The sequence below is a fragment of the Accipiter gentilis genome, chromosome 14 (genome assembly GCF_929443795.1).
Source record: "Accipiter gentilis chromosome 14, bAccGen1.1, whole genome shotgun sequence".
Taxonomy (NCBI): Eukaryota; Metazoa; Chordata; class Aves; order Accipitriformes; family Accipitridae; genus Astur; species Astur gentilis.
Genome location: NC_064893.1, coordinates 24,843,394 through 24,865,986, shown reverse-complemented (window position 1 = coordinate 24,865,986; position 22,593 = coordinate 24,843,394). Strand labels below are relative to the sequence as shown.

General features: G+C 43.9%; 1 protein-coding gene across 2 annotated transcripts; it reads left to right on the top strand.

Annotated features, from left to right (window-relative positions):
• Window positions 1-996: 996 nt before the first annotated feature.
• UBE2V1 (ubiquitin conjugating enzyme E2 V1) lies at window positions 997-21,906 on the top strand. 2 transcript variants are annotated; one of them, XM_049816172.1, is made up of 4 exons: window positions 997-1,074; window positions 12,762-12,910; window positions 16,348-16,473; window positions 16,865-21,906. In XM_049816172.1, exons 1-4 carry the CDS (start codon window positions 1,053-1,055, stop codon window positions 17,009-17,011), a joined length of 444 nt encoding a protein of 147 aa, XP_049672129.1. In that variant the 5' UTR covers window positions 997-1,052; the 3' UTR covers window positions 17,012-21,906. The 2 variants fall into 2 exon arrangements, with proteins under 2 accessions (XP_049672129.1, XP_049672130.1); XM_049816173.1 differs by having other exon boundaries at window positions 1,004-1,068.
• The last annotated feature ends 687 nt before the right edge of the window (window positions 21,907-22,593 follow it).

Here is a 22,593-nt window from a genome sequence, read left to right as displayed (position 1 = left end):
TTTTCGTACGATGTCTTGGGGTACAGGTTTTGGAATATGTGTTGCAAGACAAAGCGGAATTAATTTTCTTTTTTTTATTTTTTTTTTCTTTTACTGTACTAACTGGAGAGGGATAAGGGAAGATGCACTGTTGATTAAAACACAGCCTTGTAGATCTTCCTGATGTTCCTCATGTCTCTTCTGGCTACAGCTCTTCTCCGTTCACATCAGCTAGTTTAGGCCTGAAAATATCTTTCATTCCCACGTATCGGACAACAGCAACCTCCCGAAACACAACAAGCTCCACGTGGATGTGCTTCACGTCCCCTGTTCTGCACCGAGGGCGGCCTAGCCCCTGTGCTCCATCCCTGCTGGGATGAAGGCCCTCACCCCCATTCGCGTGTTCCCACAGCCCCGTGCTGCTGGAGTGGAGATTACTGGTTGGCTCTAAATGTTGGAGGGCCACAAGCGAGAGGCAGCAAATTAAATTACGCCGCTCAGGTTGCCCTCGCTCAACCGCCACAGGAAGGACTTGGGGATGCAAATGCATGAACGGCGTCAGATTATTACAAAGTGAGACTGTGAATATTTGTAAAGCAGTAGGAGAGCTAATGCTGCTCGTGTTCTGGCCGTAATGAACACAGTTGGCCAATTATTCCTATTAATTGCATTTGAGTGTTATGGGCTGCTAAACGCTCGAGAGCGCACTGGTGTTTCAGAGCTCCCCGGAGGGCTCGCTGGGGTTGCTTTCCCCAGGGTTGCCTGCCGGAGCGGGGCGGAGGGAGCCCCGCGGCTGCCCCGGCCGGGGGGGGGGGGGATGTGTGTGTCTCGTCCCCTTCGCCGGCGACCCCCGTCCGACCCCCGGGGCTCTGGCCCTCCCGGGGAGCCCGCCCGCGCGACGAAGCTCTGGAGGCGCCCTGCCTGCACCACAGAACTCTCCGCGCGCCGCGCCCCGCCCCGCCGCGGCCTCCCCTTAGCGCGCCCGCCCGCGCCGCGCCGCGCCCTCGAAGCCGCACTTCCCGCGTTGCGTTGACGTGTGGGAGGGGGCGGGGCTCCAGCGGCAGCGGCACAAGATGGCGGCCACCACGGGTGCGGGTGAGCGGGCGCCGGGGCTGTGGGGCCGCGGGCCAGGGGGGGCCGGGCGGGGCCGCTCCTCGCCGCGGGGCAGCTGCGGCCCCCGAGGGCGAGCGGCGCGGCGGGCTGCCGGCGGCCGGGGGGCCCGGCTGGGCTTGCCGGGGCTGGAGGGGCGGCGGCGGCGGCGGGCGCTAGGCCGGGAGGCGCCCGGCGGAGGGGCGAGGGCGGCGGCGGCGGGGCCGAGGGGTTGCGGCTCGGAGCGGGGCCCGGTGCCCGGCCGGGGGCGGCGGTGGGGCCGGTCCCCGCTCCTTCGCCGCCGCTCCCGGGCGGACCCGACCGGCGCCTCCTCGGGGGCTGCCGAGGCCTCACGGTGGGAGCGGCCCCGGCGGGGCGAGTCCGGTCCGGGGCCGGGAGGGGTGAGCGGAGCCAGCCCGGGCCCTGCGGGAGGCCTGCCCCGGCCTCTCTGCGAGCCGGCGCCGGGAAGCGGCGCTGGCTGGGGCGCCGCGTTGGGCCGGGCTGCCGGAGCCGGGACCCCCTGCCCGGGTCCGGCCGGGCCCGCGGCCCTCGCCCCGGTCCTGAGGTGGGGACCTGGGGCGAGGAGGCCCCGGCCGCGGGCAGCCGCCTGAGCGCAGCCGGCGCGGCGGCTTGTGCCTGTCCTCGCAGAGCCGCCGTGCGGGCGTTTTTCGGAGCGTACTCCTCTTCTGGCCGGCTCTGTGTTGTCAGAGCTCGCCCTGGGTTCTCTGGTCTTAGTAGTCACTGAGGCATGACTAGAGTTACCTGGGTGAAAGGAGCTGCTTTAGAAATCTTTTTCGCTAATAATACCTTGCTCTTACATCAGAAGGATGTAACTTCCTTGTCAGGACACGTATGCTTCAAGAAGTCGGTATATTTTTTTCCCCTTTAAAATTGCTCCTCGCCTGCGTTGAGTAGTTAAACAAACCCCATCTTTGCATTTGTCATTGCACATTAAACAAAAATACTGCGGCTGTTTTTTGAATGTTTTTTTTTTTTTTTCTGCTGACATCCTCTAATGAACTTCAACAGATCGAATAAATTAGTTTCACTTCTGTTTAGCCAGTTTCATTTTCCTGTTTTCTGAAGTCCGTATAGGGTTTCAACTGCACCCCTGTAATGTTTATTTTCAAATTGCTTCCTTTGAAATTTAAATATGAGATCACCAGAAGACTGCTCTTGAAGGTATAACAGAAATATTTTGGAATACTTTTTTTTTACAGATAGGTCTCTGTCAATGACCACTTTCAGGTTTTAAGAATAACCGTCACAATGCAGATAATTTGTAGTAATCAAGTTTATAATAACACTTTTAAGATGCAGTGGATGTTCTGAGAATTGTGTTTTAGAGATCTGTGTTTGAATGTATGTGATTCCAAGGTGTTGGAACACTTGATTAAAATACACAAAAAATCTAGTGGAGCCTTCTTTCCCCTCTTATTCTGGCTACCATACTTTCTCAATAATCCCTTCAAGCTGCTGACTTTTCATTTTGTATTTGGCTGAAAGAACAAGGCAAATATTTTTCTTTTTAAGCCAGTGCAGCTTCATGAATTAATTGTCTGGGTGGTCACAGAGGGGTATGTGTGGAAAGGGACTTGGACTGCAGTGATAAAGTCCAAAGCTAGTCCTACTGCACAGCTTTCCTTTTGCCACAAACAGTCTTTCTGATAAGCTGTCGTTAACCATCATCTGCTAGCCACATTGTGCCTTTTGGATTGCTTCCTATTATGTCAGGGATTTCTGAAAGCTGTCTTGTTTCTTCAGTGCTGGAGGCACGAAGCAATACACAGCCAGGTAAATATGAGTAGGGGCATCAGCTTCTTGTGTCAACAATGTGGGCATTTCAAAAGCGCTGCACTTCAGCTACTCATGATATCCTGTGTGCTTAACTGCTTCTGGGAGGGGGAATGAAAAAAAAATAATCAGTATGTGACTTAAAAACAGGTGTTGCAGTAACACTGAACTTTTGCAGTAAACCCTAAATCCAGTATGGGAGAACCTTCAGATACAGGCCAGCAGCTTACATTGATGGAAGCCTTAGAGCTGTGTCTGGCTCTAAATCATAGGCTGTCCTACCAGCAGCGGTCTGCATTCTCTTGTGGTGTTAGTAAAGGATGGAGAGTCTCCTGATAAAGAGAACAACATAGTGTCCAGTTACTGATAGTGGTGGTGGCACTGCAATGCAGTTTGTATGGTTCCTTCTTGACACTGCACTGAAGGCATTGCCTAGCACGCACAAATAGAGCCTGGAAGTGACACTTTCTTGTCCTCCACTGCTGATTGATTTGCTGTGGGGCTTTGGGCAAGAAGCTTAGTAGTATCTTTACTCGTAGGTAAAACAGATTTTGCTAATACTTGTTTCATGGAATCTTAATGTATTCATATTTGTTTATAAAACACTCAAATATGTTTGATATCCTGAGTTTATAGTAGTTCAGCAAAGGAGCTTAAACAGAGGTTGAGGATGAAAAATACTCAGTCTTTCTTTAAAAGCAGCTACTGACCCAGAGGAAGAAATGGTACCAAATGTCCCTGTAACTTAAAAAAGTCATAGTGCTGCTGGTCCTGGGAATTAGACTGGTAAGCCTTACATTTGTGTCTAATAAACAGGTAGAAATAATTAACAGGGCGAAAAACAACCCTCACCTGGAAGAAATGTTATGATGCAACATCCACCAGTATCACTTACATAGAGGAGAATTCTGTGTTGCTGATGATATGGGTTTCCCACACACACAATTAATATCTGAATAAAAAGACAAGGGTTGACTTTAATCATTCTAGTAAGGCTCTTCATAGAAGACTACAAACACCCAAACTGTAAGCGTATGTCTGTCCATCCTTCAGACTGAAATGTCATGCAGGAATGCTCAGCTGGCTTAGGTACCAGAGGTGATCTAGCCAAGAAATCACGGGCTCAGAAGCTCATGTACTCCGTCCCCCCACAGGGAAGTTGGGCTTCGTGGAGTATGTTGCAGTTAGGCTGCAGGAGCCTGCTCCACATCACTGTAGACTTGGTATTGTAATGAGTCAAAACCTGACCATGTTGGCCTGTGGAATCCTGTTTCTTTAACTTTCATCCTGGGAAAAGTTTAATGACTTCATTTAACCCACTTTTCTCTCATAGGTCCGTTTAGGGGGTCTGTTGCAGGGCTGTGATAGACACTGTGTTTACCAACAGCCTGGAAGAACTGAGTAGTAAAATGATTTGCCCAGATTTAAGTTACTCAAAGTCAGAGGAATGTGAAGAACTCCAGAAGGACAATTCATTAGGTGTACAGTCATGGTACTGCTGATATGTGGCTTAATGCTCCCAACAGAAAGAAGAGCACAGATAGGTTTTAGTACAGTATATTAAAAGTATATATTTGTAATTGTTGGGGAACCCATAACATCACTGTAAACTCAAAGTGACACTTGTGAAAAGCAAATGAGACATTACAGTGAAGAAGAAACTGTGTATTGAAGGATATAGAAGGTGTGCCCTGCCTCTGCAAATGGACCGTGATATCTCCTTTGGAGTGCACTGCATACAATATTCATTGTTATCTCAAAATAAATATTGCCAGCCACCAAGTACTTTCTAAGTCTGTAAGTAAAATACTCAAGGGAAAAAAATAACTGAAGAGAAAATGGGAAGATAAATTATGCCTTCTTAAATAAGATGGACTATAAAAGCACGTGAAATAGTGGGTGCTAAAGGAGTTGATTGCAGAGCTTCTTTGTGTATTATAATGGCAGGATGCAGTAGATTAAATAAAAAAGGTAAATAGTTCAAAACTCTTGCAAGAAGATACTCAGTTGAATCTCTTCATGTATAATGATAGAAATTACATAATATATTTGAAAAATGCTGTTCTGGCTGAGAATTTAAAATTATTCATTAGTGTACTAAATATGTAAGTAGGTAAGGATCATAGAAGATATAATACTGACAAATTTTGTAAGGTGTATGAGGGTTGGGATTTTCACATTGTAAGGGTGTTTTTTTAACTATCGCAAGTCAAGAAGAAATTACTCTGTTTCTACCTACTGATTAGTTTGTGCACTTCCCTCCCAAGTCTGACTTGGGCCTGGCCCAGAAGCAAAGCCCGGATCGGCATGCATCCTGCCTCTGCCGCTCCCCACCTGCGCTTGTCAGCTCTGGTGTTAAAACTGGAGTCCCGTACTGAACAGGTAACTTTGCTTTAGTCGGTTGATGTGGTGTCTTGCTCTTCACAGCTTATCTTAAAATCAGTGAACCTGCTTGTGCATTCACTTTTTGTTGGGTGGTGTGAATTTAAGAAAACCTAGCGATACTTGGTGGGTAGAAGAGGCAGCTGGAGGAGAGTACTCAGCTCTCGGTCAGTAACAACCGTTTCTTTTCACAACGCAAAGAGGAAATGGTGGGTTTTCTACTGGTGAGATTTAGTGTAAAGGTTTTTGTCCAGGATGCTAGTTCAGGGTGACTTATTTTCTAGAGTAACTTCTAGCTGAGCTGGTAATGTTTTGCTTTTCAGCTGTGATACAAGCCACAGAATGCATCTGATTCTAACTCTTCTGCTGCTGGAAAGCTTTATTTGGCTTCAGACCTCAATGATACTGTCACTCTACCTCAGACAAATGTTTTAAAGTGATCTCTTTCCAAGTAATGTGCTTAAAGTATTGAAAGACAGAACCTAGCTTACACAGAGAAAACACTTCAGATTGTTTCAAGTGCTCAGGGTGTTATGTTGGATCTGCAAAATCTCTCAGTACCAGTCTGCATTATCAGAGTGGAAGTCATGACTATAAAGATGATGCAAGAAATCTAAAGCTCCTGTCTCCTGAAAGTTTTTGTGACAGTTGCTGAAAGCCTTTTTTCAGTTTTAAATATTCCATCACTTCAGAAACTTTATATACCATTGTGACAAGGAATGATTTACTTATTTTTTACAATTGCAGTGCTCCAAGGGTAAGCTGTCAAATTTTCAGTAGTTGAAATCTCTGCAAAGAGATGAGAAATATATTGGAAAAGATGTAATTAAGGGTGAATATAAAATACAGAAAAACAAGCAACAGAAGGGGCTTTAACATATTAAGCGACAGAGGTGTTTAAAGCTATTTTATTTCAGTCCACTTGAGCTACTGTAAATCAGGAACTAGTCCAGAAAGCAGAGTTAAAATTGGCCTGAAAAGCCAATTTGATAAGTTGGCTGTTATTGGTGAAGATGTCAAGAAACGTTCAGCAAAAAACCAGTTCCTCTTTTTAGAGCCCCTAATGAGTGAAGTGCATTTTTTGTGCGCTTTGCTGAGGTGTTCTGTGCAGTATATTTGTGCTTTAATCCTGAAGAGAAATGCTTGTAATTTGATTTCACTTTAGAAAGGAGAGAGGAATGTATTCTTGAAGTTTTTTGTGAGAGGTGTATATTTTGTTCTACTGACACTGTTGAAAAAGATTGAAGAAGAGGATCTACTCTCAAAGGCATATTGTCCACTTAGTTTCACTGGTTTCACTGTGCTGTTTTCAGCTTGATAAAGTTTCTGAATTTGGAATTGCTTCCACTATATAACTGGGGAAAATTAAAAGATTAAAAAGCATAGTCTGTCAGAAAGTGTTGGTTTTAACTTGTCAAAAACATACTGTGTACTTCACGTGAATGTAAATTTAAGATGAGAAAAATCTCCGACTGGTAAGATCACTCTTAAAACTATCGTAGGACACGTTTAGTTGTGTATCCGTGTATCTTTATTAATGCTGCGATATAAAGTAAATCTGAGTGCTTTAAGGTCTTTAAAAGCCCAGGTTGCCATTTAACTGTCTTCGGGGAATAATTCTGTTCTTCCCTAGTGCAGAACTTAACTTAGTGAGATTCTGACCAGATCTTGCCTTGTCAGTACAGTTATTAATTTAGCTTTCATAAGTTTGCTGTTGCAATTAATAGTAAATACCTCCTTTTGCTCTGAAATGTTTTTTCAGTTCCATTTCTGAGAGTATTTCTGTGCAGTCAGGCAAGCTGCAAGTGAAGCAATTCTATAGATATGATTGTATTTTCGTATCAAATGGAGCTGCTATTTGAGAGTCTTCTTGAACCATAGCAAAGGCTAAATTAAAATGCATAAATGCAAGTACTTCCAACAACACGATTACTTTTTAATTGCCTCTTGCTTTATTTAGGTTTTCTTGCGTTAAATGAAGGACTCTTAGAAAAACAGGTTTGTTTGGTTACTGCCTTGAAAGTCTCCATTGCTACACTGAAAAGATTATGCAAGGTATTTATTGGGGGGTGGGAGGACGACACACAGTTGACTCATGGTTGTGTCAGCTGGCGCAGGACATCTAACTCTGAAACTGCCATGGTTTAGCCATGGAAGTTATTTGGCAAATAACCATGTATACCTAGAACAGATCAGATTGCTCTCTAGGAATCTTGGTGGACAGCAAACATGATGATGGTATGTTTGTGTACGACCACAAGTGATAAAGCTTGCGTGGTTTCTGGGGTTCGGGTCCCAGCAGGATGTGGTGGCTGACCGTGAGTGCTCCAGGCCATTGCAAGTGAAGAGGAGATGGGGTTGGCTTAATGGCTTTGTGCGTCTTTCCAGGCTGACCAGAAAGGTGAATCTGGTCTTTTATTCTGCCTTACTTAAGGGCAAGTTATTTAGAAATTATATAAAGCATTTATGATCATATCGCCGTAGTCTTTTATATGTATATGTGTGTTTTTCTTCCTGTTGAATCTCCTGAGAATGTGTCAGGGAGGGAGCTGAATTACCATCTTTGATGTCACTCTGAACTTGCCTTCTGTAGTGGCTGAGGTGCTGGTCTTCCTCTGAGCTTTAGCATAGGGATAAAACATTTTTAGAAGACGATGATGCTGTTGGACAGTGCGGTTCATTGTAAAGTGATCGATCATCTCTCATAATTATTTTATTTACTGTGAAGCGCATAAAACTCAACTATATGTACTTCGCTTTTCGCACCTCCCTTTGCCACTGATGCTCTGGTAGTGCTCACAAGTGAGCAGTTGCTGTGGAATTAATAATATGTTAATGTTTTCTGTGTGATAGGAGCCAGTGCACGATATGACTAGCTAGCTCTCTGTAGACCTCAGACTTATCAGAGAACTCTAAAATCCTGTGTGACTCCTTTATGGCTTCTGATTCATGGTGAATCAGAGCAGCTGTATCTGGGGAGAGCTCGGGAATAAAGTTGCCTTCTCTTCCCGTAAGGTTGTAATGCCAAACGTAGCTCTGGTTAGCAAATGTCAGAATTAAGGTTGCCTTTCAGCCTTGGTTGTGGCCTCCTCGAATATATATGTGATGATGTAATTTTTAATTACATGATCGCTTAATTTTCTTCGCACAGGATTCCTGCCTCACTTGGTGAACAGGGTGAGTGATGCTCAGAGGAAGGGTAGACAGGCAATATTTTTTGTTTCCTTCTTTGGTGTCTGGCCTGTGTCTGCTTGCCATAAAGCTGATTCCTCCTCAGTTATTTGTTTTGGTCTAATTAAATATCAGTAAATTGTCTTTGCACCACTGGTAAATATGAAGTGGTATTATCAAGTACTGAAGTATGGAGACTGAGATGAAGCATTGTGGTGTTGTGGTCCAGAAGAGAGTATTTTTTGGCAACATGTCACATTCGAGGCAGGTATTCTGCTGGCTTCAGCTTATCGCTTCTGTGAGCGGGGAGAGGCTCAGGTTGGGTTTCTAATAATAGCCACGGATGGCTTCCTTTGCGGCATCACCCGCGTTGTTGAAGAGCTGCTGTGTCAGACCGAAGGGTGGAGTTCACCCTCCAGAAGGAGCTTTTGTTTGTCATTCTTCCCTGGCTGTTTCTTTTCCGGGGTGCCCGCAGGCCGGGCTGATGCCCAGACAGCAGCTTTAGCCATCGCACAGCTGTGAGTCATTCCCCATCTCCAGCCCTCCCATGCATCCACTGCAGCAAAAATAGCGAAATAGGTAGTAAGTAAAGGTGCCACCTTGTCCTTCAACTCGTACTCCATCTGTTTCTCTTGTCCCCCAGCTCTCTTATCCCCTGCGTTGGAGCTAGACTGCTCTCTTCTCTGCCTCTCCTAACTACAGCTGGAGAGCATTGGGAATATAATTAAAAATGGGATGGCTAATCTGTCATGATTCAGGTATGAACTGCATACTTGAACCTTCATATGCCCAAGGTATGCAAGATACATACTTTGTACTTTTAAGACTTGCTGGGAGGGGAAACACTGGAGGTTTTCATGCAGGGGAGGTGATAGTGGTCCCCAAGAGGTCCTGTTACCACCAAGGGTTTGGGGCTCAGTTAATCTTAGGGCGATGGCTTCACCGGCCCCAAGTGACTCATTTTCTTTCGCAGCCAAAGATTTGTATTACTCAGCAGCCATGGTAACAGCACGGTCTCGCTGGGAGTTGGAGATGTAGATTTGGCATGGAGTTGTATTTGAGTCGTGCTCAACAGCCCCCATACGTGTGGTTTGGTATAGCCAGTGCAGGTCTGGTGTCTTTTGATGCTGCTTCTTTGATTCCAGGTTTCTCCTCATACTGTTGCTACAGCTGTGTTACGGAATCATGTTTCCCCAGAATATTCTTGAACATGATTATGTTAGATGTGTATGAAACTGGCCAACAAACTAATTCCTTTAGTAATTTGCTTTTTTTGTTTCATTTATGCTTGCTTTGTAGTGAATGTAATTTGGGCAGCTCTGATTCTGCTGCAAAATCATCACTGACATGTAGCTTCTTTAGGTCATTAATATGTTTAAAAGGGATTTTAAAGCTACCAGAGTTACTCGATTTTAAGCACTGCTACATTTCACAATACCTTAAATCTCCTGCATTTGCCACACTGCCAAGCAGCTACAGAGATGATTTTCAAAGCCCTTGGTCCCTTTCTGATGTTCTTAGAGTTCAGTGCCACGGCTTCTGACTGAGAAGTTTGCTGGGTTCACTTTATACACTGAAAGTCTGATTTCCCATTCTCTTTCTGCTGTCCTAAATAAGTGACAGTGAAGAAAAGGATTCATTATGATTTTCTGGTTTTACTTGCTTGTTAATAGTTAACTTCATACTATTTGGGGGGGAAACTACAAAACCCAGATCCAACCTTTTTGTATGTCAGGTGGAAATAACTTTATTAAATATATGCCAGCAATAATTTCGTTGTTGTTGGAGAGAGATATGCTTCACACAGGTACCTGGAAGGATGTGGTGGGTTGACCCTGGCTGAACACCAGGTGCCCACCAAAGCCCCTCTGACTCCCCTCCTCAGCTGGACAGGAGAGAGAAAATACAACGAAAAGCTCATGGGTCGAGATAAGGACAGGGGCATCACTCAGAAATTACGGTCATGGGCAAAACAGACTCAACTTAGGGAAAAGTAATTTAATTTATTACCAATCAAGTCAGAGTAGGGTAATAAGAAATAAACCCAAAGAAATCTGAAAACACCTTCCCCCCACCCCTCGCTTCTTCCTGGGCTTAACTCCACTCCCAATTTTCTCTACCTCCTCCCCCGCAGCAGCACAGGAGGATGGAGAATGAGGGTTGCCATCAGTTGCTGCTGCTCCTTCCTCCTCAGGGGCAGGACTCCTCACACTCTTCCCCTGCTCCAGCGTGGGGTCCCTCCCACGGGAGGCAGTCCTCCATGAACCTCTCCTGCGTGGGTCCTTCCCACAGGCTGCAGTTCTTCGTGAACTGCTCCAGTGTGGGTCCCTTCCCCGGGCTGCAGTCCTTCAGGCACGGACTGCTCCAGCGTGGGTCCCCCGCGGGGTCACAAGTCCTGCCAGAAAACCTGCTCCAGCGTGGGCTCCTCTCTCCATGGGGCCACAGGTCCTGCCAGGAGCCTGCTGCAGTGTGGGCTTCCCACGGGGTCACAGCCTCCTTCGGGCACCCACCTGCTCCGGTGTGGGGTCCTCCCTGGGCTGCAGGTGGAGATCTGCTCCCCCGTGGACCTCCCTGGACTGCAGGGGGACAGCCTGCCTCACCATGGGCTTCCCCACGGGCTGCAGGGGAATCTCTGCTCCGGTGCCTGGAGCATCTCCTCCCCTTCCTTCTTTACTGACCTTGGTGTCTGCAGGGTTGTTTCTCTCACATGTTCTCACTCCTCTCTCTGGCTGCGGTTTCTGTGGTGCAGCGACTTTGTTTTTCCCTTCTTAAATCTGTTCTCCTAGAGGCGCTACCGCTGTCGCCGATGGGCTCAGCCTTGGCCAGCGGCAGGTCCGTCTTGGAGCCATCTGGCCTTGGCTCTATCAGACATGGGGGAAGCTTCTAGCAGCTGCTCACAGAAGCTGCCCCTGTAGCCTCCCTGCTACCAAAACCTTGCTACGCAAACCCAATACAAAGGAGAAGTGGTGGCCTAGAGTGCATTTATGTTTTGCGATTGACTGAGGTACGGATACCTTGTAGAATATGAGTAATTAAGTCCCCTGTGGCCTGGATTCGAGATCCTCCTTCACCACAGACTTAGTGTGTGACCTTGCGTATGTCACCTAAGCTCTCCATGCCATTGTTTTCCATTAATGTAATGGGGTGTTGTGGTTTAACCCCAGCTGGCAACCAACCCCCACACAGCTGCTCGCTCACTCCCCTGCCCCGATGGGATAGGAGAGAGAATTGCAAGAGTAAAAGTGAGAAGACTTGTGGACTGAGATAAAGACAGTTTAATAGGGAAAGCAAAAGCCGCGCACGCAAGCAAAGCGAACAAGGAATTCATTCCCCACTTCCCATCGGCAGGCAGGTGTTCAGCCATCTGCAGGAGAGCAGGGCTCATCATGTGTGACAGTGACTTCGGAAGACAAAACACCATCACTCTGAATGTCCCCCCCTTCCTTCTTCTTCCCCCAGCTTTATATGCTGAGCGTGACATCTCATGGTCTGGAATATCCCTCGGGTCAGTTGGGGTCAGCTGTCCCAGCTGGGTCCCCTCCCAACTTCTTGTGCCCCCCCAGCCTCCTCGCTGGTGGGGTGGTGAGAGAAGCAGAACAGCCCTTGACTCTGTGCAAGCACTGCTCAGCAGTAACCAAAACATCCCTGTGTTATCAACACTGTTTTCAGCACAAATCCAAAACTTAGCCCCATACTAGCTACTGCGAAGAAAATTAACTCTATCCCAGCCAAAACCAGCACATGGGGATAAGAAAATTTCCCTATTTTGAGGATAAATGTGCCAGCAATTAAGAAGTGCTGAACTTCCTCGGTGGTGGAGGTCATAAGTACAAAGGATGCTATTGCTGCTGACAAAGCCCACTTAAATTAACTTCAGATTAACCTACTAATGTTATGAAAGAGTTTCATTTGCTTTGAATGGTATTTTTAAAAGCTCCGAGTGAGTTGAGTGATGTCAAGCCTCTCATGGTGTCATTTTGTAGAATCTTCTAAATTTTTACACTATAAATTATATAGACAAGCGCTAATTAGAGCTCCATAATACTGTGTGTATCTCTGAATGGACAGAGATTTCCTTCCATTTTACTGCCTGCCCTAATATCTCGCCTGTTAGCCTTATAGCATGTTTAGTTGTGGATACCTTGATTTTGCTTGTAGAATCTAGGCTAAATATGGGGATATCTTTTTCATACTCTTGAAAGATTGTAATTCAAAAAATACTGATATTTTTATGGTTTTTACCCAAAGTATTTTCCATAGAATTACCAAAAGTATCAGTGAAATTACACTAGCTTTATTTCTTTACTAGATTTCTCAACTCAATATATTTTTATGATTGTTTTCAGGAGTAAAAGTTCCTCGTAATTTTCGTCTGTTGGAAGAACTTGAAGAAGGTCAGAAAGGAGTAGGTGATGGAACAGTTAGCTGGGGCCTTGAAGATGATGAAGATATGACACTTACAAGATGGACAGGAATGATTATTGGGCCTCCAAGAGTAAGTATCCACTTAAATATTAAAATAGTACTGTTTTTTTTTTTATTTCCCCTTTTCCTCTCTTAATCTAACCACTGAAGTAGAAAACAAACAAAACACAAATGGGTGAAAAAACACTTTAGCAAGTGATTTATGTTGAAGATTCAAGTGCCGTATATTAATGGGTTTCATGTATCTATATGTCTTTTTGCTTATAATTTGGAATATTTTTAGTGCCTTTCTCTGGTTAGTTTTGTTACATGTCTGCTTTATATTTACAGATTCATTAAGACATAACTTTTGAGATTCCAGGATTCTAGTATCCTGTACTCTTGAATACAGCAAGGTTTAAAATCCTTCGGCTAGTGAGATAACATGTGGAGCTAATGTAGGTAAAACGTGGATGTTTTGTTCAGTACTGCTAGTCTTTCTGCTGTTTCTTGTTGAGTTTATGGGTTGGTTTTTATTGCAGCAGTACTGACTTGCTCTTGTAGAGTTTCAGCTAACTCAGGAAACTCAAATTTTAATGAATTCAGTTTCTTCTCTGAATGTTCTCTCCCGAAGTAGCTTCTTATAATGCTAGTGGTCTCTTTGGTAGTATTGTTGCGTTCTCTCTCTCTTCTCCCCTCCAAGCCCTACTAAACTGTGGGTCTCTCCACTCTGGTAGTGAACTTAAGGTCTTAATTGTGCATTGTATGTATGTATTGTGTATTGTATGTATTCTGAAACCAAAACTTGTCTGTTGTCTCCAGTTTCACTGTGTATCTCTGTTCTGTTTCCTTAATATCCTTCCCATGAAGTAAGAGCAGTTGATTCTCCTTCTTGCAATAGTAGATGTTGTCTTCTATATCTGGCCTCAGTACCACTTCTCAGTAATTCCAGTGTTCTCAATCTATTGTATGGAAACCTTTACAGACCTTTAATCATGCTACTGCCCTATGTGTTTCCATTCTGTCAGTTGCCTTTTCTGATATACAGTGAGGTAGTACAAGAATTTATATTATAATGGCATTACACGTGCAGTATTTTCTATCTCATCCAGAAGTGGTGTTTACTTTTTGTCTGCCATTGTTAATATCTCCCCATTCCTGATCATTTCGTTTATGATATGCCCAAATCATTTTCTAGAAGGGCATTTGATTTTAGAACGTAAGGAGAGTGTTAATAAGCCTGCATTAAAACTGTGAAGAAAGCTCACTGTGTGCATACACTTTATGGAAAATTTAAGCAACCTTGAAATCTAATTTAGAAAATTAAATAGAAACTGAAATGTGCAAACAGGCACGTGCTGACTTGTCAGCAGTGATAGAAATTTTTAGTTCATGTCATACTGCTAACCAGGGCTAGAAGACTATCACAGAAGATGATTCAGCTGTGCCTGTTCTGTGTTTCTGACACACTTAGGAATATAGATTTTTTTCCAAAAGTGTCTTGACTTCTTTTTAGCTTATTGTTTGAAAGCAACAGGCTGTATTGAGAGAGATTCTGGGAACTTTCAGTCATTCTTGTTTGCTAAGTGGTTGTCCTGCTTTTAGCACTGTTCATACTCAGTTATATTATTACCATTTTTTTTCTTAATAGGATGTGGCAATACTGGCTCTGGAAAAAACAATTTCAATCCTATTTCCTTCTGGGTAGAAAGCAGTCACACTTGTAGCAGGTGGAAGAATCTTACACAGGGCATCCCAGAGGGAAAATGAACTGTGGTGCAGAGTTAGATATGTGCTGCTGCTTTGAGTGTCCCTGCTACCATACATGGAAGCATGCTTCTCCTTTCCAGACTTTGTGTGGATGATTTTGCAGCCAGTGATTCATCTTGTTTATACAAGCTATTTAAAAACAGTGGCACTGTCAAAACTTCAGCTTTATGTGCACATATTTTATATCGGCTCTAGACATGTGCACAGTCAAGGCTTTCCATTCACTAGTCTTAATGTGGTGTGGTTATTTGCAAAGACCCTAAAAAACTGCACAAACCTCTGGGCTGTTGATTCCTCTGTGCGCAAGGCATGCTCAGGGGCTCGATCAGGAGACCTGGGCAGGCCAAGCAGAGCTGACAGATGACTTTTTTTCCCCAAAACTTGTGACAGCATTCAGTTTGTCATCGCCCTGGCTGGGCGTCTGAAAGGCTGTCTGGCTGAGGTGCTGCAGGAGTAACCGAGAGGTACCACTGCCTGCCGGCACTGGCCAGGTGTTGGTCCCACCGCGGGTGGCTGCAGGCTGGTTTAAAGCCCCTTCATTTGCCCAGATGAGAACAGCAGCTGAATCAGGAAGTCAGTTCTTGTATTTTTGGTAATGGTTTGCATCAAAATGCTCATTAATATTAAGGAAACTACTAAGATGTTCAGGGGCATAACAGGCCCTTGAAAGGGATTGGATGGAGTTTTATACTGAGAAGTTTTTGTACGTTGGGTAACCATTCTTAAGATCCTAATGGAGACGTGGTGCCCTGCTGCCACAAGTGAGCAAGAGCTGCTGGCTGCTTCTGGGCATCTCTGCTCGCATGTTCACCTGGATCTTCGCTCATGGTCGCTGCCTTGTGAATTTAATGTTCATTGCAATGTTGAGAGTGCAGGAAATTGTGCTAGAAGCTCTAAATCGGGAGAGCTTGACTGCCTGAACTTCTCCATTATGATCCTGTTCCTGTTGTATATTTCTGCCAGCTGCCTATATTGCCCAGCTTAGCTGGAGCTCTGTGCCAGGCTGCACCAGATCAGTACATCAAAAGTAGTTATTCTCAGACCGCAAAATAACACTGTTGTTGTTTCTTTTAGTTAATTTTAAATACTGAAGAATCAGTATAGCCTTGTTAACGTTTGTCTTTCTTCTATACCCATTGATTGGTTAGTTAAAAACTCATGATCCATGATTTCTACTAGCTGTTAAGTGTAACAGAGTGTTACTGCGGTGGAGACAAAGTGATAATGCTGTTTGGGATCAGGATGTACTTTGCAATGTGTTGAATCTTGGAGTGTTCCCCTTTCTGAGAACTGGCACATTGGTTTATGACCAAAGAATATTTTTCAAGTGCAGTTCTAGGACAGGCTGACTTCAGATAGTTGCCTAAGCTAAAGCGGTGGCTTCAATTTCAAGGTAGTATGTGTGATCAGTAAACTGATAAAACAAAGCTGCTTTGTAAAGATTGGTTGAAAAGTAGGTATCTGAGCTGTATGATGATTAAAAATATCATTTCAGTTGGTGAATGGGAAGCAGTACCGGTTTCATTCCTTATATGAAGATTTGATGCTTAAAAGACCAGTAGAATTTATTACCCTGAAGAGGTAACATTTGATACTCTGAATATTATAAAATGAACCCGAAACAGAGGTAGCCAGCATAGTGTATAAGTGGGTGCCCTTATGTTTAGTAGTTTACATGTCCCTAAAGTAACCACTGTTTTAACCAAATGCTTATTGAACTGCCTGATTTAATTGTTCCCCCCTTTCTTTTCCCCTCAGACAATTTATGAAAACAGAATATACAGCCTTAAAATAGAATGTGGGCCTAAGTATCCAGAAGCACCTCCATTTGTAAGATTTGTAACAAAAATTAATATGAATGGAGTAAATAGTTCTAATGGAGTGGTAAGTCTTTGGTTTTTACTAATGTTAACATGGGTTTCATGTGCAGCTTCCAATTAATGCTTTGTTTATACTTGCAACTCGCTTAACTATTTATTGCTTGCTGATGCCATTTTCTCTGAGTAGCAGGAAAGGGGGTAGGAGGAAAGTATACGAGCCAAGTGTGTTCTGAAATCAAAACGTAGAATTGACTTTTCCTGCCCTTTTGCAACTCTCAAATAGTTGCATCATGCGGGGTTTTATTACGCTTTTAGGAAACCACTTGCTTCTTTTGCATTCTTTGGTTTCTCTTGCTCAGATTTCTTATAGGATCTTTAGTTGGAGGGTGTGTGGGGGGAGTTAATTATATCAAATGTATCAATTCTGACAGGAATGGTCTTTTTGTCTATTTTAGGTGGACCCCAGAGCCATATCAGTCCTAGCAAAATGGCAGAATTCTTATAGTATCAAAGTTGTTCTGCAAGAGCTTCGGCGTCTAATGATGTCTAAAGAAAATATGAAACTTCCTCAGCCACCTGAAGGACAATGTTACAGCAATTAATTAAAAAAACCCCCACAAACATGCCCCCCTTATTCAATTTAAGCTGTCTTCATTTTCCACAGTAGTAAATTTTCTAGATGCATCTTGTAGACCTCAAAATACTGGAAAGGAAGTTCCCATTCAAAGGAAGTTTTTCTTGAGATACTGTAAATGATACTAATTTTTTTCATTTGAAATATAAGTTGTGCTATAACAAATAATCCTGTCGTGTAACCACTGTCCACATAGCTGAACTTCTGGTATCAGGAAAAGTCTATTTAAATTTATTACTGTCAAGACCAGTGTGGCACATCTAACTTAACTGTGAAAGCATACATCCCACAATCACCTTGCTGTGTGTCTGGCCTGGGTTTTTTTTTTTTCTTTTTCTGTCTTTTGCAATAGAGTCGAAGCTCAGGGCTATTTATTAGAGTAGACACAAAGGTTTTTGCTTCCAGTACTACACTGGGCTTTATGGACTACTAGTGGGGATGTGTGCTAACCTCAGTCATCCCTCCCTTTGTGCTATCTCTAGTAAAGGCTGAATGTGACTGTGGTTGTTTTTGGTTGTTCTTGGTTTTTTTTAAATGCCCTGATAATCTAGGGCAAGCTTTCCTTCTTCCCTTTGGCCAAGGCATAGATTGTATTTCTCTTCCTGGTCCCCCTCACCAGTGACATGGGCTTTGGGTGAGGGGTTCAGGGTTCTTTTAATCTCTTCCCTCTTCCCCTCTTTTAGTGGGGGTGCTGCTTTCTTTTTGCCCCTCTTTGTGACTCTTCTCACCCCTGGCCAGCAGGGGTAAGTGTTGGGGCAATAACTTGACCTGTTCCCTCTTGCTTATCATTTTGGTTTTGCAACAAATTTAGTCTTCACCAGCCTGGGAAACAAGAGTATCTATTCTGCTGGCAAACTTGGATTTTCCCTGTCCCTCCAGCACTGCTGCCACACCGCCAAGCTGGCCACGGCTGATGTTATTAGATAGGCTTTTGACATGGTGAAAAGAGCAGTAATTTACCAGGATTGCCGAAATCTTCTGCTGCCAAACTTTAATGGGGAAACTCTGCACGTAGAGATTCTGAACACACGCTCCAGCTCAAATAGTTCTATTTTGGTGCTTTGGATTGACCCAAGAATGTTAATTAACAAAATGTTGCACTTAAGTTTGGCCATTCTAAAGATGTAATGATTCCAGACAAATCAAATCAGTGTAGTAGATTTTATTAGGATTCTGTAAGTCTTAGAAGAGAAATCTCTTCAGTGAAGATTTTGGGGAAGCAGTGCATACAGCAGATTGAGGACCTTTATTGGCTTTGCATCCTGGCAAATCACTGCCTTTTCTGGTTTACTGTTTCGGACCACTAACTGCTGAGATGTGGATGCAAGCTTACATACAACCAACCTAGTGTGTCCTAAGTTTTATGAAAAATTCAGTGTTTGTGTAAAAAAAGAAAAAAAAAGAAAAAAAGAAAAATTAAAAATAAACACATTTTAAAGCAGCAGCTATCAAGTCAATGAACAATTGATGTTTCCATTAACTCTTTTGAGGAAAATATTAGTTGTAAGGATTTAACATCCTCTGTAATTAAAGTTTAACATAACAGTATTCCATAAGCAGCCTTTTTATTGTATCAGACCATTGCCTGATTTTAATATAATAAAAAGTGTGCATTAATATTAGAAGGCTTTAATTGTATTTATGTTTAGAATTTTGATCCCTTATGGAATTCTTGATTTGTTGGAAGTATCTTCCTACAGATCACATTTAGCTAACAGTATGTAAACTGGTGGCGAAAGGCAATTGTCTTTATCCAGCTGCTGCTGCTGTGCCAAGGAGAATCTTTAGTTTTAGTTTAAACCTCAGACTCCCATAGACTTGGCAATTGGTAACATTAGTGATGCTAAGGAACTGCTGAAATGAATTTCTAGATACATGTGCTGCCTGAAGGTACTCTCTCATTGCAATGACCTTTATGCGCTGTAGTCCTGAGGAAATCAAATCCCCATACAGTTGCATGTTATGCTGTCTGTCAAGTTCAAGGAGAGCTTCACAACCTGAAATTTTACCTGTTTTCCCTCAAATAGTGAAGTGTAAAAAGCTGACCACCTCTGCAAATCTGGATAAAAATGGGGCTGTGAAATTTTGGCCTTTTCCAAGCGTAAAGCATCTCCACTTCAGAGGATTGCCAGAAGATACTCGTGCATTCACTTCAGTGTTGTGGTGAAACAAGGTTGTTCCTGGGTTAGGAATGAAAAAGGGAATGACCTTTTGTGAAACTTTGTGAAACTTGCTGCTGGCTTCTAGCCTGGAATACTACTCAATCCTTTGGTAGCTCGGAGGGTATGAAGACAATGAGACTAATACTTTGTCAGCATCGTGTGTGTGTTTATTTAAAATAGCTTGGTATCTAAAGATGTTAAATGGGAATCAGAACAATGCTTGATAATTATAGCGTGCTGCTTGATTATCTCTGTTTTTCAGAGCTCTTGTAAGAGTGCCCTTGCCCTGTTCAGGAGGATGTCCTGGTTGGTGCATGTTTGGGGCCTCCCCCAACCTTCGTACTTCAAGTAACAAAACCTTGAAACTGTCTGGTTTGCTTTGCAGGTTGTACAGGTTAGAGCATTCCACCCCGACCTGGGCCATGCTCTGCCGGGAGCTGTACTGGCAAGAGCCATGTGTTAACATTTGCCCTACGAAGTTGGGTGGTGCTTCAAAAAAAGGGGCGTTCTCTGTAAATTTTCTCACCTAGGAGTTACGCTCTTTGAACACGTCAGTGCTGCAATGCACTGCTGTTCCACTCGCAACCAAGTAGGAGTGGTATGGAAAAATAACGTGCTAAGAGTCAGCTGCCATTGAATCTACGTGTTGTAGCTTTGTCAATGTATGCGACCTACAAACTATGTAGTGGAAGAGACGAGTCGTCCCGCAGCCTGGTTGCTTGTTTATGTTTCAGAAATGAGGTGGGGAAACGGAACTGTGTCTTACCTGTATTTATCCTAACTCTGGCAGTGTAAAGGCAAAGTGTTTAGCTGATCCCTGCTGACCCTCAGTTTATGTCCTGAACCATTGTCTCTTAAGAGAAAGATACGAGGGGATAATAAATAAGTGGATTGGCTGTAAAATAAATGCTGTTCCTCGGAGCAGGTGCTGCTGGAGGTGGCTGAAGCGGCGCTCAGGGAGGAGATGGGTTTGAGCAGGAGACCGCCGTGTGGCCGCCCCTCGCTGCTTCCTGCAGAGGGTCCGTGAGCCATCCTTGTACCAAATGTGCTGGACACTTCCCATAAAAACCCCTCACCTGCCCGTGCTTGCCGTGGGTGTGGAACGAGCTTTTGAGTCAGCTCAGAGTATGAAGACAGTAGAGGGAGCTAGCAAGCTTTACAAGGCTTGGGTCTGAGTAAGGTGCAAATGCTGCTCAATTTAAATGTTAAGTCCTCTTGTGGAAATCACTTTTCATATTTATCCTGAATCAATTTCAATTTTAAAAGCCTATTTATCATTACTTTCTCACTGTACAGGCATTAACTCGCTAGGGGGAAAACCAGCACTGCAGTGAGATTTTAATTGTTAATAAAGACTAATTGTTGTTTGCTTCTTGCTTTGTTGTAATTAAGCTCTGTGTGTTTATGTAGGGAGTATATGCTTAAATATGCCTTTCCTGTGCTCTTGCAACTTCTTGCAAGAAGTGCTTTGGATTTCAAATTTAAATTCCTTCCACTATCATTAGAGTAATAATTTTTAAGCCAGAAAGTGTCATCAGCTGCTCTGTGAGACGTCGGTGCTGTCTGTGGTTCACCCTAGACTGTACAAGGACACAGAGCAGGAAAAGCAGCCGGTGAGCGCGGCTGCGCCCATCGGTCTGGGCAAACAGCCTGACGGAGGGACGGGCTGCTCTGAATGCTTTATCTTAGCGCTGCCTCGGAGCCCTGATACCGCAGCCCCCTGTGGCACTACCAGGCAGATGTGATGTAGAGGAACAGTGTTAAGTTATGCCAGTTTTAACGAGGGGAAACAAACCCAGCAGAGATATGCGATGGGACATGCTCTTACCCCTTTGCCAAGTACCAGTCTTTGTAGTGTCTTGCCAGAATTGTAGGAGCTATTTGTGGCTTACCTTGCTGTTTGTGGGAATTGACCGTTAGGCATTTGAGGTCAGTGCTTTGCCTACAGGATAGTGTTTCCTACATCAAGACACAGCACAGTGGATTCAACATTTTTTTCAAGCTGGCACCAGCTTACACTGAAACAAGGGAGTTCCAGTTCTGCACATGCCTGTAAATATGTGTCTGCTTCAAGCTCTATCTACCTTGAGCTGAAAGAAGGTGAAGAGAAATTGATAGTGATATTCTTAATACCTAAATATTTTTACATATTATTTTATATTTAAGAAGCTTTTTCTGATGGCTTAGAGTTTTCCTAAGTCAGTGGAAATTGCCATATTGCATTAATCTTTGGCTAGGGTGCTTTCCAAAAGCATGCTAACCTTGCTGTTGACTACGATTCAGGTCCCTTAATAGCTTCTCATTTTCTCTGGTCTTGCTGTAGCAGATTGCTGGAGAATGTGCTTAAGTTTTAAGCCTGTGAAGAGCCGAAGGGAAGTCAAATTTAAGTTAGGCGCACGCTTAAGTGCTTCGTTGGACCAGAGCGAGCATGCTCAGCCTCTGCTAGGAAAGAGACATTTTAGCCTTTATTGAGCATCTTCTTCCTAGTCCTCCCTTCTTGGTGCTACGTCCTTGGTGCTTGTGCCTTTACATTTCCCCTGATGTCTCCCACATTTGTTGTAACAAAAAAGCAAAGAACAGAAGACAACGTAGAAGATAAGGAGATAAGCTAGATTCTCATAATTTTATATCTGTCAAGCATCTCGTCACCTTTTTCATCCTTATCTCCTTTTTAATAAAGCCTACGAAGGGTTTTCAGAAATGTGGGTCCTGTCCTAATTTTCTGCCTCTCAAGCCAGGTTGTTGGTGGCTTTGCCCTGACATGTCTAGAAAGCCTTGTGATACCTTGATGGGTAATAGGAGGGGAGAACAAATGTCAAATGGTCTGTCTAGAAGTCCCTTCCCCCTCTCTATTGCTCAACATCTATTCTTTTATATTGTCTTATTTCATTAGCTCTCCACTCACCAAAGAATGTTTCATGATAGCCAAAGCTGAAGTTCCTTCTGGAAAAAAACCCAAACCAACAAGCAGGAGTTTTGGAAAGAAAAGGGAAGCAAACTTTTGAGCCATCTTCATCAGAAATGATGAGTCCATTTTCCCTTCTACTTGCTCCTTTTATAGAGCTGCTTTAAAACCACATGTTCTTAATTGGCCTGATAGTGGTCTCCAGATCTACAGAAAACAGGATTTTTTTGTTTGCTTTGTGGTGGAGGCTTTCTGGGGCAGATACGTGCTTATTTGTTGGTAGTAAGGGCGGGCAGAGGGAAGATAGAGCAGAGGGGAGGCTGGAAGGCTGGCGGCACTGATCCTGCGCACACGCAGACTAGGGCAGGGTAACGGAGAGAGGTGTGTTTTTGTGAGCTGGCAAACAGCTGCTTTCTCTCCTCTCAAAGTGGGGGGAGCACACATACAGTCACACACCTTCAGGAGTATTCCTGGAAATTGGGA